Consider the following 18,937-nt stretch of genomic DNA (forward strand, 5'->3'; position numbering starts at 1 on the left):
TATAAAAGGAGCTTTCTTTAATACTAAGACATCAATACTTTTTTGTGTGTGACAAACTTTATTGCAGGAAAAGGAATGTATGTCATTTCCCTACCTCGATTGGGTACAAGTCTTTGGACTAGTGGACTTTTTATAGGTAAATGGACTAAATAATGGGGTATTGTACAAATCGTAAAAATCTCTAGACAAAAAATAATACTCTAAGTGAACATACTAATATAATTATTATACTTTAAAAGGGTTAAACAATACTTGTTTATAATGAAATGACATATTCCTCTGACGAGACAAAAAATATTGTACTTTTATACTATACAATTATTATACATATACGTATGAAATACCCACTTTTACTATATAAAAAAATTACTCTTATCCAAAATCTCTACTCACCACTTAATTCTTATCTTCTTCCATCTCCCTCCTTGCCCGAAAAAATCCAAACAAAATTCACCATTAATTTCGACCACCATGTTTCAAGATTACCAAGAAAATCAGCCTGTCTTTACTTTTGAGGAAGATATGAGGATGATACGGGTGTACTTCATGTACATTGTGGGGCTAGTGGTCCTCCTAATGGCTGCATTAATTTACTTGCTAATCCACAAGTAAGGCCCAAAATTACTTCGATGGAGTAGGGTAAAAATGCATGTGGTGTTAGCTATACTTCAATATTTTGTAATTTAGTAATTTAGAAGTACAAATTATAAAATGTATTTTGGAAATTATGAATAAAAATCATTATTATTACTTGTTTTCTTCTTTTAAAAAAGAACGTCATTAAGTTATAAAAAATATTTTGGCAAAATTATAATAATTATTTGCAAAAACAATAACTATAATAATAAAAGATAATAAGAGTGATAATTACAAAAGCGAGATTAAAATTTGGTGTCTACAGTTGTAGACTTGAGAAAATTTCCTCCTTTGTATATGGTTTCTTCTATTCATCATTCATCTCTGGAGTAATTACTTCTCTGACATGTTGCAACACTCCTTGCAAGACCTTGTCTGATGGGTTAGAAGTCTCAAACAACCTCTTCTAAAAGGTAGTAAAGATGGGCTGTAATTTATCTTCATCCCCCAGCCAAACATCATTCTCATAAAAAAAGGTCTTCGATGTGGTTTCTACTTTGCCTTTGGGAGGCCTTATGATGAAAGTATTTCGTATTCTTATCGCCATTTTTGACCTCCGCCACACGAGAACGGATATACCAATATGCCTCCTGCTTTTGAGTAAGCCCCTCTAAAAGACGTTTCAAGCTCGATACACTCATTGTAGCTATCTGCCGAAATTGGTCTTCTTTTAGCTTCAGAGAGAGCAACCTCTATTTTTGCAATCTCTTTACCCAATTCATCAAATTTCATTGCATTCCAAAACTTTAATCCGACAGCAACTAGCGCAAGCTTATCCATCACCCCTCCCATCATTTCTCCCCTCCAAGCGTCTCGAATGACCTGCTCACAAGAATCATCAAGGAGCCAGTAGGTCTCAAATTTAAAAGCCTTCCTTTTCTTCTTTTTTATTTTCTCGCGTTTTAATTTCAGCACAAGAGCGGAGTGGTCAGACTTCACATGAACCAAATGTTCCACCTCAGCAGTAGGAAACAAATCGATTCAGGGAGAAGATGCAAGGCAGCGGTCTAGCCTTTCACATACTCGAGTAGCAGGAGTTAACCCGCGTTCCCACGTATACCACACACCCTTAAAGCCCAAATCTCGTAGCTGACAGTCATCAATCATCTCTCGAAAAGGCACCATTTCTCTTCTAACAGTGTTAGCTCCCCCTTCCTTCTCTTCGTATCAGAGGATTTCATTGAAATCCCCACCAATAAGGATCGGACTAATAACACACCCTTCGCACAGATGCCTCACCAAAGTCTAGGTGGTGTTTATTATCAGTTTCAGGCCATCCATAAATGCCCACGAACCTCCAACTCACGCCACCACTAATCACATCCCACTGATATGGTTTTGAGAATAAGAGATTAAGTTAAAAGTAACTTTATCCCCTCTCTAATAAAGACACAGCCCACCTGCTCTCCCTCTACTCGCAATACCAAGTGCATTCGAACAACCGAACCTATCCTTAACATTTTCAGCCTCTGCTTTATTAATTTTTGTTTTCGAAAGAAATATATATCGCGGGTAAAATCAAGGCTCCACTTGCGAAGCCGCCGAACTGCACAAGGATTACATATCCCTCGACAATTCCAGAATATGAGACTCATAATGATTGGCGGGGTTAGTCCTCGCCAACCGCTGCCATAATATAGTCAGAAGAATCGTGATAAGCAATCTTAGAGCGGTTATTTATATTTGCCCCTTCATTATATTAGCCCCATTAGAGTCCTCCTCCCAGCCCCTTTTTTGAAGTAAACTCTTCTCACCACCATCAGCTATTTTGTTAATTTTCCTTACCACTTGCTCATGTTAGTTCTCACGAACTGGGAGTAGAGCATCAGCCTTGACAACAACTATTCCACTACCATCAGACACACCTGCATTCTTTTGAACTCTTCTACTCTTTAAAGTAACCTGACATTTCCTAGGAAAAGTTTGATTATCCTATCTTCCCACAGCAAAAACGCAAAGCATCCCCCACCACATTTGAGAAATTAGCAGCCTCCCCCATTGTGGTATTCTCTAGGTGATCATCTTCTCTGACTAGCTCACTACCCGAGGCTATAGTAGCCTGTTAAGGATAACTTTCGGGTCATCCTTGGTGACAAACAAAGATTTTTGCAAGTTGGGAGGTCTTGGAGTTTTTCCACATCCTTCATTCTCCTCTACCTAGGTGAAGCTCGCAGCCAAGTTCCCTAGGCTAGCCCACCTTTCTTCTCCTCCTAGGAAACATATGAACAATCCTTGGCCCATGATCCCACACGCAAAACAGAATAAAGGCAAACGTTCATACGCAAATTCAATCAAAACTTCTTTTCCTTTATTATCAAGAATTTTTTGAAATATTCTCAGGGGTTTAGTTACATCAATCATCACCCTAGCCCTCCCAAAGTGGTCTAAACCCAAACATCTTCTTCTATCTCAATTAACTCTCCCATTCCAGCTACAATAACACGAACATGCTCATTAGAGCGACACTTAAAGGGCAGCCTCTTAATTCGTAGCCAGAAAGGGGACTTAGAGAGCACAACTTGTTCCAACTGCTCATCGCCTTCAAAAGACAATTTGCCCACAAGAAGCAAATCAAGATTATCCATATATTTGTTAACTTAGGGCTAATCCGGATTTGGAAATCAGTTCTAGATGGTTATGTTTCAATCCCCTCCCGATTGTTGTTGTGGGGAATCGAACGTGAATCTTCCCTACCAAGTGTAGTCCCAATCACCGCTACACCAACATCTGATTGGTATTAACCTCATTAGTTCAGTCCCTCTTAGGCTCTTACTGGTACTCTCCCTTCCTCTTTCTCCTCCGCGATTCTTCCTCCTTTTCTGATTTCGTACATCATCAACACGGTTCTCTCCGGCACTCTTCGTTTTCGTCGTATTTCAGGTATATCTAAATAGTTTGTGGGTATAATTTTGGTTAATTGTAACTAGAAATTCTTGCCTGTTTTTGCTTGTAAATTTGATGTGTTGTTGAATTATTCTGTCTGATTTAGTGCATGTTCACTGCAAATAATGATGAAATTTGCGTGTTTTGTGTCTTCGTTTTGCAAAAAACCAGTTTGGGATCACAGTTATACATCAGGAATTTCCCAACAAATTTATCCCGAGACCCCTAACGGCAAAATTGCTAGGTTGCAGCACGGCATTATCAACAAACATACTGCTGGCAAATTCAAAGAAGATGGAGACGAAGGTGAGATTCTTCGGCGGCAGGGGAATTTACCGTTACAGCTGAATTGTACAAAAAAAAAAGAGTGAGTCTGGGAATTCAATTGCTTATTTCTATTGAATTTACTATATTGGTTTTTGCATTTACTCGTGTAATTCGCTAAAATGTCGGTGGTTTCGCTGCTTGATTTGGGTTGTGAGAAGAATATATTATCTCATCAAGAAGATATTCATCCAGTAGTGGTTTATGACGATCCGTCGGATCAGAGATCGTTATCACTAGATGATATAAGTAGCGCTGATGATTCGCCTAATGAAACTTGCCTTTCTTTAGAACTTACAAATGAGGTTGTTCCTTATATTGGCCAGAGATTTACTTCACATGATTCTGCTTATGAATTTTATAGTGAATTTGCTAAGAGATGTGGGTTTTCGATTCGTCGTCATCGGACTGAAGGAAAGGATGGTGTTGGGAAAGGTTTAACTAGACGGTACTTCGTTTGCCACCGTGCTGGCAATACCCCGGTCAAAGTAGCTAATGAGAATAAGCCCCAAAGAAATAGGAAATCTTCACGTTGTGGGTGTCAAGCATACTTGAGGATTAACAAGACAACTGAATTGGGTATTTCTGAATGGCGTGTAACTGGTTTTGTTGATCACCATAATCACGATTTGTTGGAACCTAATCAGGTTCGTTTCTTGCCTGCTTACCGGAATATATCGGAAAATGATAAAAGCCGAATTTTTATGTATGCCAAGACGGGAATTTCTGTGCAGCAGATGATGAAGCTGTTGGAGCTAGAAAAATGTGTAGAACCTGGGTTCCTTCCGTTTACAGAGAAGGATGTTCGGAACTTAATTCAGTCATTTAGGAAATTGGATCCAGAAGAGGACAGTATAGACCTCCTGAAAATGTGCAGTAACATTAAGGAAAAGGACCATAATTTTAGATTTGAGTACACTTTGGATTTGAACAACAATCTAGAGAATATTGCGTGGTCTTATGCTTCATCAGTTGAAGCATATGGGATGTTTGGTGATGCAGTTGTCTTTGATACTACACATCGATTGACTGCTTTTGATATGCCTCTTGGAATATGGATTGGAATAAATAATTATGGAATGCCTTGTTTCTTTAGCTGTGTACTTTTGCGTGAGGAAAATTTGAGGTCATTATCATGGGCTTTAAAGGTACATCTCTGCCTATCTTATACCACTCCTGTGCCTTTTCCTGTTGTGTCATACATTTTCCATTCATCTGGTTGGTGGGTAATTTTACAATGCTTGTTAATATAAACTTCTAGTTGATGCTATGTAATGACTTGATAATATTGCATATATGAGTTGGGAGAAACTAACACTTTATGGCATATTATATAAATTATTAGCTTAAGTTTATATTATTTTGTGAGAATGTTCCTTTGCTGTGCAATGCACTTGAACTTGAGTGTTCATGTACATCAAATTTGTTTGTGTTTTAATTGATTCTTTTTTCCGCGTAGGTATTTTTAGGCTTCATGAATGGAAAGGCTCCACATACAATATTGACCGATCAAAATATGTGCCTAAAAGAAGCAGTGACAGCGGAGATGCCTACCACTAAACATGCGTTGTGCATATGGCTCATTGTAGCAAAGTTCCCCTCTTGGTTTAATTCTGTCCTTGGGGAACGATACAATGAGTGGAAAGAAGAGTTCTATCGACTCTATAACTTAGAGTCCATTGATGAGTTTGAGTTGGGTTGGAGAGATATGATTTATTCTTTTGGTTTGCCCTCTAACAAACATATTGCCAATTTGTTTGCCTTGAGGTCACTTTGGGCCGTATCATACTTAAGAAGCCATTTCATGGCTGGATTGACTACTACTGGCCAATCAAAGTCAATTAATGCTTTTATCCAACGTTTTCTTAGCGCTCAAACTCGGCTTGCTCATTTTGTGGAACAAGTAAGTTTCTATTTATTGCTTCTGTCCATTACTATGCGACTATACTTCACTGATTATTTGTGTTAATATGCAACTTTGATTGGTTATCTTGCACATGTCCCACTTTCATGTCATCACGGGTTAACACTCCAAATCCTCTTTGAACAAGTAATTTGAAGTCATATCTGTTTCTTTTGACACAGTGTGGACTTTTAGCAGTTTTTTTCAAACTTTACTTTTGGTGCTTTTTGGCTTGACTTTTGTGGTCAAATTGTGTTACTCATGTCTATTGAAGTGAGTTATGATACTTATGATTATGTGTTATAGCAACTCTCTCTTGCAGCAAAGGTTGGTCTATGCTTGTTCTTCAGTATAGCTTCAAAAAGATAAAGTCTGAAATGACTTTTCCATTCCATTCTTTAATCAATGGGGAAAAACATGGAATATGAAAAATCAAATGGAAAGTTGTACTCAAATAAATGTCATTTGCTTTGTAATTAATTGATAATTACAAGTACAAAAAAAGTTTCTCAAGTTCTCTAGGAAGCATGAAACTGGATATCAGAATGGATCATTGGGTATTGTATCTCCAACTTTGTATCTGTTATATCTTTTTGTTTTTGGCTTGACTGGGACTTTGACTCTCAATACGTTAAAGATAGGAATGTTATTTAAGTTGGTAGATAGGAGGGACTTATTTTAAGGTTAGGGAATGTGGTGGTGGCTTTGGGAACGGTTCCCCAGAAATGATTGCCGAGGTAATGGTGGAAAGTACCTTGGTCCTTTAATGACTGTTCGATATGTCTTATTTGGGATTTTATGATCTCTGTAGGTTTGGTTGGATGATGGAGAGGGGAGGGTGATGAGGTAGGGTGTGGTGTCTATCTTTGGGCCAATTGAGGTTTGGAAGGTGTGGAAGATGTTTTGGTTGTGGAAATAGAAGAAAAAGAGTGACTGATTATGAAACTCTAAGAAAACTTTTTTTTTTTTTTTAATTTTTATTTATTGTTCTCATTTATATTTGGCTGGCACTAAAATAAAGGAAAATAGATGAACTTTAATGGCTCATATCTTTATTCATACTTAATTACAGTTAAAATTTGTTTTAATGATGAATGATAAGTATGAGAATGGGAAAGATCTACATGAAGCTTTCAGGTGTCAGGATTTCATTGTTATAAAACAATAATGAAATCAATGCTTTATTTGATCTAAATTCCATAACTTTTACTAGAAGATTGTTAAATCATCAGTTATTATGGGAGACACAATTAGGTGTCTACAACAAGGCATCCTGAGCTGAATTTTCACATTCTGTTTTAGTTCCAGATATGTTTTAGATTCTTTTCAGCTGGTAATCCATCTATTTGTAAATACATTTGTATGTCTTGCAAAAGTACATCTTTGAGTGACACCTGTACTTCACACCAAAAGTTATCTATTGTCATGATTCACTGAAAAGCAAGCTAGTTGTTTCATCTTTATGAGCAGCTCTACTTGATCTATCTAGACTGGCGATACTAGCGAAGATCCTAAAGCTTTAATGGAACATCTATTCATTATTTGGACAAGTTCTTGCCACTAGATCAAGTAACCATTTTTTGATTCTACCCTTTTGCATTCGTGCTAGTATTAGGGTTTATGTGTTTTGTTTAGTTGCCAGCTATCAAATATTGGATTAGGAATACAGATTGAGTGTGTAGTTCTTAGAAAAACTTAGTAGGGTTATCATTGTGGCTAAGTGTCTTTTACAAGTGCTAATTTTCTTAGATGTGTCCCTTTCATCTGCATTGCTGTCAATTTTCCCGGAGATCTGTTTGTGATTGCTTAAAGTAGAAATAAGTATCTTTGGCTTTTCTTAACAGGTTGCTGTAGCTGTTGATTTTAAAGATCAGGCCGGTGAGCAACGAACAATGCAACAGAATTTACAAAATATTAACCTGAAAACTGGAGCACCAATGGAAGCCCATGCTGCCTCAGTCCTCACACCCTTTGCATTCATCAAACTTCAGGAGCAACTTGTTCTGGCTGCCCACTATGCTTCTTTCCAGATGGAAGATGGTTTTCTTGTGCGACACCACACTAAACTCCAAGGTGGCCGGAAAGTGTACTGGGACCTACAACTAGGTATCATTAGTTGTAGCTGTGATCAGTTTGAATTCTCAGGTATCCTATGTCGGCATGCCCTCCGAGTTCTTTCGACTGGAAATTGCTTTCAGATTCCTGAAAGATATCTTCCTCAGAGATGGCGACGATTTAATTCATCTGCCTTGAAGCCCCAGAGCACCCTTACTGACCATGGAGAAAAAGTTAAACGGTTGCAGAGCATGGTATCTACCTTGGTTTCAGAGTCGTCCAAGTCAAAGGAACGCTTAGATTTGGCAACTGAGCAAGTATCTGTTCTTTTGTCACAGATCAAGGATCAGCCGATTTCAACCTCATTCGTCTCAAGAGGTGCTACCGTGCACAGATGTTTTTAGCTAAACATGTACAATATGGGTTTCATTTTTCCCGTATTATTGAACACAGTAAGGAATCAGTTGTTTAAAGGCAAGAATTGCCTCAAGGGGTCTGATTTGAAAGCCCACTTTAGTAAGGGTTGCTAAGCTAGAGAGTATAAATATGTTTGGAGGACAGTAGATCCTGCCTGGTTCCTATTTTTGTGGTTGCAGAGTATTTCTGTATGTATTTCCTTTGTATCTAATTGTGTTGTATGCTGTTTTGCATCAGCTACTGTCATATTGTTTGTAAATCCGTAACCTTTAAAAAGTTTGAAGTCAATAACTGTCCTTTTGAACAGCAGCAGCTTCACATGATCCATATATGTTTGTTGCTCATCTTTTAATTCTCTCTCTTAATCTTAAAGACATATACACCTAGATTTATCCCGTCTTTTCTTCTTCCCAGTCTCTCATAGCAAAACCCCAAAAATGGTGATAACATCAAGATCATCTTCATTGTTGAAGGCTCCTCCTAAGAAATACGTCTGGGCTGCTATGCACAAGAGCTCTGTTGACCAATGCCTCGGCAAATATGTTATGGTATTTTCTTTTTCTCCTCTATTTTTCTCGATTTTGACATAATTTGTGATTGGTTTTTTGAGTTTCAATTTGATTTTAGGTATGAGATTCAACGAATGTTATGATCCAATGGAAGATCTGGACATCAAAGGAGCTCTAGATTGGCTCTGTCTTTTTTGTGCACTTTGAACCTTTTCATGAAGCATGAGTACCTCCTGTAGATGTCCAGGTCTTCTCTCTGACATGATTTCATGAGATTGACTAATTGGAGTCTTCGGCAACCTGTCACTTTCTTACATGATTGAAACCTAGGTATAATGTTTAGCGTTTTTCTACTGCTTATATTTTTGTCAATTATTTGATGATTGGTATCCATGACAACCTAAACCATCAGCTGCTGATTTTTTCTCAACTTTTTTATGATTTTGTAGATAAGATTTATCTTTATTCAGGTGCAGTTTTTGTATTTTTTAAATTTTGGCTATATGACTACATGTGTGTTGCTTGGTAGTTTTGTTGATGGCTTGTAATTTTTGATGTTCTCTCAAAAAAAAAAGAAGATATTTCCCATATCTTGGTGTGTAACTATTTATCATGGATGTCATGTTGCTACAGGGATATCAATGAGGTGGTGTTCCACTTCAATTGCATCAACATGTTATGTGATGCAAATTTATGGATAAGGCACTCGGGGTTTGCATGGCTATGATCAGGCTCAATGAAGCTGAGGTAATGTTTTAATACTCCTTCCGTTTATTTTTCAAATTTTTTTTTCGTCTTATTACTTGACATTTAGTTTTATTTTTTATTTTTTTATCTTCCTATTTTTTCTTTATTCCTTTTATGGTAAATGAAAGGCTCACTTTTTAACATTATACTATACATTAATACCAATGTCTTCACACAACTTTCTCTTTCCAACCCATAGAATCAAAAAAGACTTTCCACTAAAAAGGGAGTGCGCAAGTGAAACATTAGTATTGCAATATCAATTTTTATAGAAAAAAAAGCTTATGAAATTATGACTTTGATCAAGTGTGTTATGTGGATTTACTTGTGATTTTTCTATTATTTGTCATAACTATTTGCAAGTATAAGAAAATAATTGCTTTTTATAGCTGTTCTTTTTCTTTTCATTTTTAGTATTGATCTTAGCTTTGTTTAATCTCCATATTCAATCTCTGAATTGAATTTGAAAATAATACAATGTACATCAGAAAACAGAGAAGGGAGGAGAGAGAATGATAAGATAGAGAGAAGGATAAGAGAGAGAGAGAGAGAGAAAGAAGATTGTATTAATGATTGGATGATCAATACAATATACAGGCTAGCTTAATTATAGTTGATTATCAGGAACTCAGGAAGTAATCTAACTAATTACAATTCTGTTATAGCTTTCTAACAACCGTAATAATATCACAACTGACCAACTGATTTTACAAACTGAACTCTCCTATCATACTTCCCCCATGAAAAAGACTTTTTTTAAGTCTTTGAAATTGGCGGGAAATTGGGAAATTTAGTTCAAAATCTTCTGCATTCTCCCAGGTGGCTTCATGGTCAGGGCATCTTTCATTGAACTAAATATTGAACTTGAGCAGCAATCTGGAACTTAATCATTCTTCCTTCGATAGCAGCTGGTTGATCACCACATTTACATTCTGTCCATGTAACCCAATAGAAATATGAGCAGCTATAGGAAGGGTACCATGGTACTTCTTAAGTTGTGATACATGGAAAACATTATGTATCAGGCACCTTCAATTTGTAAGCAACTTTTCCAATTAAAGCCTCAACTTAGAAAGGTCCAAAATATCTCTGAGCTAACTTTTGATTAGGTCTGTTTTGAATGGAATTCTGCCTAAATGGTTGTAATTTTAGAAGTATCCAATCTCCAATGTTGAAACTTCTCTCTGACCTATGCTTATCTGCCTGCATCTTCATTCTACATTCTAGCTTGAGTTTGATCAAGCCTTCTCTTCTCTGAATGCTTCTATCAACAGCTTCATTCTTAGATTCTCCGGCTAAATAAGGCAAGTATACAGTTGGTGGCTGATTATAGAACACTTCATATGGTCTCAATTGTGTGGAAATGAGTGTTGTACCACCATTCAGCTGTAGGCATCCATAAGCACCAATCTTGACGCCTTTTTCCACACATGCATCTCAAATAAGTTTCCAGACACCTGTTCACCACTTTTGTCTAACCATTAGGATGGTAAGCTGAAGATAGCAAAAATTCTTTATCATGCAAGGAGAACAACCCTTTCCAGAAAATTCTGTACCATATAAGGAGAACAACCCTATCCATTAGCTTAAAAAAAATAGCATTCTTTCTCACTAACAATGCCCTAGGCCACCCATGTAACGTGAAAATGTTGTCCAAATAAGCTTGAGTAACCTGTAGAGCTGGAAAATGATGAGCGAGGAATAAGATGAGCATAATTGCTCGGTCTATCTACTACAACGAAAATCACCTCTTTACCCATGAAAATTTATTGGCACATTACGCATATGGTTAAAAAAACACGGGCAAAAAAAAAAGAACATCATAGACATCTATAACCTATATAAAAGTCGAAGGCACCAAAATTGCTGTAAAATTTTCCTTGTGAATAGTGGTGTATAGGGTAGCTCCTGCTGCTGCCCTATTCTCCCAGCGCTGCCCAAGGGGTGCACTCTCATCCCAGCCAGATCTCCGGGCTCACACTCGGGTCAAAGGCTTTGGGCAAAAGCAAGATAAGTCGGCCCAGGCTCACCCGAGGCACGATAGGGTTATGATACAATATAAATACCCCTAGACTCACCATAAGAAAAGGTAGTTGAATAATCTTTCTCCCTCTCTCTAAAAAGCATATTAAGCTTATTATCATCAACCCTTTAAAAGAGACAATGTGTTCCTGTTATCGTGAATAGTGAATTGGCTCCATTGTCCTTATTCTTTCAATGTATTTATGATGAGAAGATTTTGCGTAGAATAGACTCACGTGAGTCCGGTTTATAATGCACACATTCATCCCCCACCCACTGCCACTGCCTACTTGCCTAGTCCCCTATCGGCGGCCGGCGACCCTCTCATCCTGGCGCTGGTGACCCTCTCCCACCCAAGTAAGGTACTCGCAGCACCTTCATACTTCTCAAGTTTTTATATAAACACTAGCGGCTGCTCGTTACAAGTCAAATGCCGTCTGCTCTTTCTCATCTGATACAAGTACGGAGTATTATATAGTGTTAGTATATTATATATCCAATTTAATTGCTCAATTGGTCTCTTCTCTTCCTCTCGAAAAACAATGGCTTCATTTCATTATCTTTGCTTTGTGATACTCTAATTTATGATAAACAGTCGTTTAACTTATATTTCCACTCAGCTTGCTCCGGTGAGCGTCGCTCCTAGTGACGGTGAGTTTAGCCTATCTTTTCGTAAAATAATTAAGCATTTTTGTATTAATTATATTGGCCATTAGCTTTTCAGGATCTGGACCCGCCATGCCTTCAGTACAGAACCGCATATATTTCAGAATATTATCAAACAATAGATATCTAATACTTGACTAATATCACCTATTATCAAACAAAAAGAATCTAATACCTGATCAATATAATCTATTATCAAACAAAATAAATCTAATACCTGACCAATATAACCATGTTCTTCCTTTTTTTTTTTTTTTTTTTTTTTCCTAGTAAATAAATGTATCATATGATAGCCTGGGGATTTACCTTTGAACCTTGTTACTTTTGGGGTGCTGCAAAAATGGCAAATTGGTCATCTTGAAGTGGTTAGCTCATGAGAAATTTCAGGAATTAATTTTGAGGTTTAAAATCCCAATATTGGTTATTCATTTGTATATTTGGCTGGATGAAAAAAAAAAAAATCTTTCAATGGTCATATAGTTCTTTCTTTGTAGTTGAATTGTTGGCCACTGTTTTGCCCATGATTGTTTTGATTTTCATACAAGTTTGCTTTAGATGATTTTGGTCAGCACACCTTGTTTCGGGTATTTTTTGGATTTCCTCGGATACTGGTCGCGCTCTCCAGGCAATGAGACTCGGACACCTGCAAAATAAACGAATATTCCTTTACCGGAATATTCGCCTCCGACGATCAAGTTAGAGATCTGAACGGAAAAGGTTAGAGAGAGAAAGCAGAGAGAGGTTGGAGCTATTTAATGCTCTTGCTTGTAATGTCGTAATCCACCTCTCCCATCATAAAAGATTGGGGTATTTATAGGGATGGGAGCATGTGCCCCTTTAGGGTTTATACCCTAATTTTCCATGACATGATTGGCTGCGCAATCAGAAGATGCCACGTGTGGTACGGGGGCGCCGTTTTGCGGCTTTCATGAATATCTCTCGGGATTTGGGCCATGATGTAAGAAGGCCTTTTTAATGCTGATTTCAAGGGCTCTTTTGTGCCTTAGACACGCGTCACCTTCCCGTAGTGACACGTGTCACCCTTCAATTGGGCCACTTGTCACTACGGGATTGGTCCACGTACATGGGGGGTATTTTTTACCCTAAACATTTGCCCCTTAGAGGGGGTGGCTCGTACGATAACGGTCGCCTCCTCTGAACTTTCACTTGCCTCAAGGCGTACGGGTGTACGGAGATTGGCAGGTTGCTGAGGTGCATAGATCTGTCCGCCCCATTTCAAGTTGGTCGTCTTGGGCTGACATACTGTCTTTCTAAATTTTCGGGGGAGAGAGCGGGCGTCTAGTTATTGAGATGGAGGTCTTAGCTCTGTTTATTTTGATCGTCCTTTTGGACGCGCCGTTATTCGGCCGTCTCTTTTTCCGTTCATCCTAACGGCGCTGTCCTTTCACCCCTTTGAAAGCTAGGTTAAAGTTTCAAATTATAACCGTTTAAATTCTTTAGGCGGGTAAAAAGAATTTACTAATATGCCCCCATAAATTTTGCCTATATATACAGGGGGTTTGACCTCATTTTCACATTTTGGAACTTTGCAATTTTTAGAGAGATATCAGAGCTTTTTAGAAAGAGGAAGTGTTTTTTTTTTTTAATCTTCGAGAGCTCCGCCGTGTGTTTGAGTTTTCCGGGCATATTTTTGAGTTTTCCGGTCAACCTTTAAGACTTCTCAAGAACTTCTCAAGTTTTCTACACATACAGAGGTAGGTCGCCTTTATTTTTTTTCCCCTTCTTTACTTGCATTATTTTTCTTCTTGCTTTTCATTTTTTAAATCTGGCTTAGCACTCAGCTTCGTCCGTTTCTCCTCATGAGGCCGGCCGTTCACCTGCGATTGAGGAGTCTAGAGTGGACGAAGACGAGTTGTGTCCTTCATGGAGTGGGTCCATTTCTAGTGCGTACCAGCTTACCTTCACCTATTCTTCTCTGTCCCTGCATTCGGACATGGCAAGAACAATGCAAACGCATGATCTTCATGCGGCCAGGAATCCAGACGGTAGTCTGGTCAACCCTAGGACTCCTTATGACCCAAATAACACTGACTTAGAAACTCCATCTACTAATCCTACGACCGCTTCCACAGGCACTCATTGCTCGGTCGTGGAAGTGACTTCATCTTTTGAGGAACGTCAATGTGCACAGGGCATCTCTTCTGCAGTTGGGGTGTCCGGGCCAACCCCTGAACCTAGATTTGCTATCTCGTGAGAGGCCTCCTTCCCTTTCTCGGGCGGCCACTGCTGGTCCGTCCGTTTCAGCTCCTTCACCATCCCATCTCCAACATAGCAGGTCGGACAGACCAAGAGTTGGAGTTTCTTTCAACGAACCGTCCGACCTGCCCCTCGCAGTGGCCCTTCTTTGGAAACTAGGGCGGCCACTGCTAAATATAAGGGTAAGGGACCCTTAGCTCCTGAAGAGCCTCTTTCGGCTGGGAGCGGCCATGTCTTAAGGAGCCGCAGCTCGGCCGAGGCAACAGACTTGGACAGAGTGCTGTCCTCCGAATTTGGGACCGCCCCTCGCCAAGAGGACGAAGAGTTAGAGGATGAGGACGAAGCCGAAGGTGAGACGGCCGAGTGAGAGGCGGCGGCTAAAGGTGAGGTCGCCAATATAGACAATCTCAAGGACCCGTACGCCTGTACAGTGGGTAGCACGACCTTGGGCTCCTCAAATAAGGCGTTCCTCCATCTGGGAGAGGGTTTTGAGTTGGTGGCGCCGCGAAAATCTCACTCCGTGGCAGCATGGGAGGATGAGCGGCCACGCCGCAAAGCCTTCTGCGTCTATAGGGCCGCCTTCGACGTTGGACTCCGCTTCCCCCTTCACCCTTTCGTCTGCACTTTTCTGGACGAATATAATATAGCTCTTTTCTAGCTGATTCCAAATAGATGGCTGAATGTGTTCGGGTACTTGGTGACGTGCATCCGCAAAGGCTTTAAGCACTCCATGACCAAGCTGGAGAAACACACAGACGGTTGGTTCATCCTCAGCACCGTCAAGGATTATATGGTGGTGGTTAACCGCGTCTCTAAATGGCAATACTGGAAGAATCGTTTCTACCGCATCAAGACTAAGGATGTGGAGTTCAACATGAGGATGAACCGATTCAATTCCAAGACGATCCAGCTTGGACGTGGGGACCACAAGCCGTACAAGCCACCCGTCCATCCCAGCCAATAGCACTAGCTTGAATACTTTGGAGTCAATAGGGCAGAGAAGGATGGCAAGATGGGACCCAACATTCATGTCAGCCTACGGCCTGTACAAGAATTTGCCCCAAGGTGGGATACTTAGGTTTTCTTTTTCGCACATTGTTTCTTCTTTTGAAAAACTCTTTTTCTTCTATTATTCTGCAGCGGAGGCGTACGCAATGCTGAATCAAGAGCAAAAGGGGGAAATTGACATGTCGGAGATCGACTTGCCAGATACAAGGCTCGTCAGAAGATGTACGAGCAAACCAAGGAGGTATAAATTTCTTCCGAGGTCTTTCGTCCGTGTTGTTAGGTTGGGAGGAAGCTCCTAACTGAGTCTACACGGACGCTGTCCTATTTCTTTCCCAAACTTCCTTTTTTCTCACACGAACGGTTCTTCGTCCGAGTTGGTATGTTGGGATCAGGATCCCAACTGTATCTACACGGACGTTGGCAAAGTTTTATTTATTTTTATTTCTTCAACTTTTACTTGCTTTTTTCAGCTGGCCACTCCTACCCCCCCAGAGCTAAGCGAAAGCAGCCATCCTCGGCTGCGAATGATGGGAAGGACGGGAAGACGTCCAAACAAAGGAAGACGGTCGCATCCAAGACCCCTTCCGCATCGGTGGCGAAGACTAAGTCGCGGACTGCTTCTAAGCAATCTAAAGGAGAGCAACTCCGGCTGGGTGATAGCGGGGTCTCCAAGTTCGTGGATCTGGCCGCCAAGCCGGTCCATGATGAGTCCGTGAAAACGGGCGATGGGGGTAAGTCAACCCCGGAAAAATCGATCGGACCCATCTCGACTCCGCCTGACGAGAGAGTCCAAAAATCTGATTGGCTCGAGGCCTCTCAGTCGGCTGATAATCAACCCGGCAGCACAGGTGAGGAGGGCGACTAACCTATGCCGCCTCCTCCATTTACTTTCAATACATTCTCTCCTCCGAGCTTCTCGGACGGTTAGTTTAGACAACGTTGTACACTCTCGTTTTAAATTTAAGTCTTATTGCTCACACAAAACTCTTTTGTGTTCGTGTGCAGATATTACGGAGGAGTTCAACATGAAGCTGTCCGGTCAATCTCTCACTGGTGCGGACAGGAAGGCCATGAGGGAAGCAATGGCAGGGCCGTCCCCGCTGAGCAGCGAGACAAGTTGCGGGGAATTCATAAGGGCTTCCTCGGCCCTATGATTAATTGTAGTGCTGAGGTAGCATTTCGCAACTCATTCATACTTAGAATAATTTATTATTTTGTTAACTCACTTTATCTTGTACGCAGCTTTTCCTTCCTGCGGTTGACCGCCTTCCTTGAATTGAAGGAGAAAGAGAATGAGAAGCTGAAAAGGGCTTGGGATAAAGTCCAGAAGGCCCAAGACGTCGTTACTGGTAGGGGTGTTCAAATCCGGGTACCCGGAGTTTCGGGTAGTTGTGAATTCGTCCCATTACCCGACCCGAATATCTCGGGTACCCGAATTTCTTTCTTTTTTTTTAAAAAAAAATAACATTATACTTACTTGTATTAATTTTTGGTATTTATACTTGTTGTAGTTTAATTTTTTTGTTAGATAACACAACTTATAATAATTGATTTCCCAATTCACAAGCAGTCAAGTATTCCATCATCAAAAATAACAAAAACTCAATGCAAAAAAATAAAATAAAATTTATAATTTTTGGGGAAAATGTAGAAAAAATATCCATGGAATTAATAGTTTAAGAATTGAATCTTTGATGTGAAAAATAAACAAATAAAAGGGGTTAACAAAACTTAATGAAATTGGAAAATAAAGAGGAGAAAAAGAATTAGAAATAGAAGCCGACGACGACGCATACGGTGCTATGCTGAATTACAGTTCGACGCTTAAGTTCACGAGGGTAATGAGTTATCCTTTTTGTTCAGATGGTAATGAATTACAGCAGAGCTCCTCAAGATCTTCTCGTCGACAATTATACATCTCCATTCAGCACTTGAATTCTGATGAATTACGCTATGGTGCTCTGCTAAATTACAAATCTTCGCTTGAATTCTGATGATTGTTCATATTTTGTCAAAGGGAAGGAAGGAGGTAGGGAATGAAAGAGATGCAAGAAGAGAGAGAGAAAGGCAGGAAGAGAAGAGTAAGAGAGAGAGGGCCAGGAAGAGAAGAGAGGCGTTTGAGAGTGAAAACCTAACTAGGGTGTTCTGAATGTCTAAAGTATAAATGGGATGGGCTTATTTGAGGGAGGGTTTTTTTTTTATTTTTTTTATTTAAGATATCGGGTAATCGGGTACCCGCGAATTTAAAAATGCGGCCCATGTCCCGACCCAGATAACAAGCAATTTTCCCGGGTCGGGTACCCGTCCCGGAAAAACAGTTTTTTCCCCCAAATTTCCCATCGGGTATTTACCGGGTCATCGGGAAATCGGGTCGGGACAATCGGGTCGGGTTTTTTTAACACCCCTAGTTACTGGGACGACCGCTCTCCAGCGCACCTATTTCGAAACTCAGATTAATACGCTATCCAACAAGGCTGAGCGGCAAGCTGAGGATCTAGTCAAGATAGGCAAGGCTCTTGAACAAGAGACTTTGGCCAGGGAGACAATAAGGCAGGAGAGAGATGCGTCTGTCCAGAACGGCCAGCGCTGGAAGGAGGGGTTCGAGGCCTTCGAAAAGCTGAAGGGAGACGTGGCCCTTGCACAAAAGAATCTCAAGAAGGCCTTGGATGAGGTGGACTCTCTCCAGGCCGAGGTGGAGACTTTAAAGAAGTCCATTGCGGACTTAGAAGAGCAGCTAAAAGCACCTCGGCCACCTAGTGCAGAGGAGGTCGTCCGAATTGAGCACAACACCGAGGAGAGGTTGAAGAGCCACTTCTTCGAGGCGTACGAGCTAATGGTGGATGAGGGGGAAGCCGCCTACTATCAGGAGCGATTCACCAAGCGTTTTAACTTCGTCTGCCTCGGGGAAGAGGCTAAGAAGGCCAATCAGCCTTCTCCCGAACTGGTCGTTACACCGGCCACCTCGGACGATGAGGAAGAAGAGGAAGAGGCTGACGAAGCCGAGGGCGAAGAGGAAAACAAGGAAGAGCCTGTTGATGGTGCGTCCGCTCTTGTCTCCGAGGAGCCTGTCCAGGACAAAGATTCGGCTAAATAGAGCCAAAGTGGCTTTGTAAGATATTTTGGCGCCTTCTGAGCGGTTTTATTTATGTAATTTTTGCCGCCCTCTGAGCGGTTTTCCATTTTATCTATTCTATACTTAGCAAATTTTTGCGCATTTTACGTTTTTACGCTTTTATGCTTTTGTACGATGGGGGGGGGGGTATGCCCTTTTATTCGGCGTTCGCCTAGTCCATACTCCGAATGGTTTGATTGACTTGGTAGTTTTTATGCCTTAAAGGGTATAACTACTAGCAAGTTAATCAAATCATAGTAATAGTTGCCCTTGGACTAGGTGCAACGCCGAACCAACAGCTATTGCGGCCGTATTATGGGCCTTATGTGAGTCGTTTGTTGAATCTATCGCTCGGATATACTCAAGAAATTTCAAGTAATATCTCAACTTTAAAATTTCTAAGTTTGGCTGGGCTATTATGCCTAGGTATGCCCTTGC

General features: G+C 40.3%; 2 protein-coding genes across 2 annotated transcripts; both read left to right on the forward strand.

Annotated features, from left to right (window-relative positions):
• Positions 1-1,082: 1,082 nt before the first annotated feature.
• LOC110702639 (protein FAR1-RELATED SEQUENCE 11-like) lies at positions 1,083-8,522 on the forward strand. Its single transcript, XM_021880384.1, has 4 exons — positions 1,083-3,516; positions 3,691-4,991; positions 5,303-5,746; positions 7,591-8,522. The coding sequence occupies exons 2-4, from the start codon at positions 3,966-3,968 to the stop codon at positions 8,203-8,205; spliced, it is 2,085 nt and encodes a 694-aa protein (XP_021736076.1). The 5' UTR covers positions 1,083-3,516; positions 3,691-3,965; the 3' UTR covers positions 8,206-8,522.
• A 7,011-nt stretch (positions 8,523-15,533) lies between these two features.
• Positions 15,534-18,481, forward strand: LOC110702339. The gene is made up of 4 exons (XM_021880043.1): positions 15,534-15,628; positions 16,393-16,440; positions 16,630-16,756; positions 17,819-18,481. The coding sequence occupies exons 1-4, from the start codon at positions 15,534-15,536 to the stop codon at positions 18,479-18,481; spliced, it is 933 nt and encodes a 310-aa protein (XP_021735735.1).
• The last annotated feature ends 456 nt before the right edge of the window (positions 18,482-18,937 follow it).

Source organism: Chenopodium quinoa, unplaced genomic scaffold (assembly GCF_001683475.1).
Source record: "Chenopodium quinoa cultivar QQ74 unplaced genomic scaffold, ASM168347v1, whole genome shotgun sequence".
Taxonomy (NCBI): domain Eukaryota; kingdom Viridiplantae; phylum Streptophyta; class Magnoliopsida; order Caryophyllales; family Amaranthaceae; genus Chenopodium; species Chenopodium quinoa.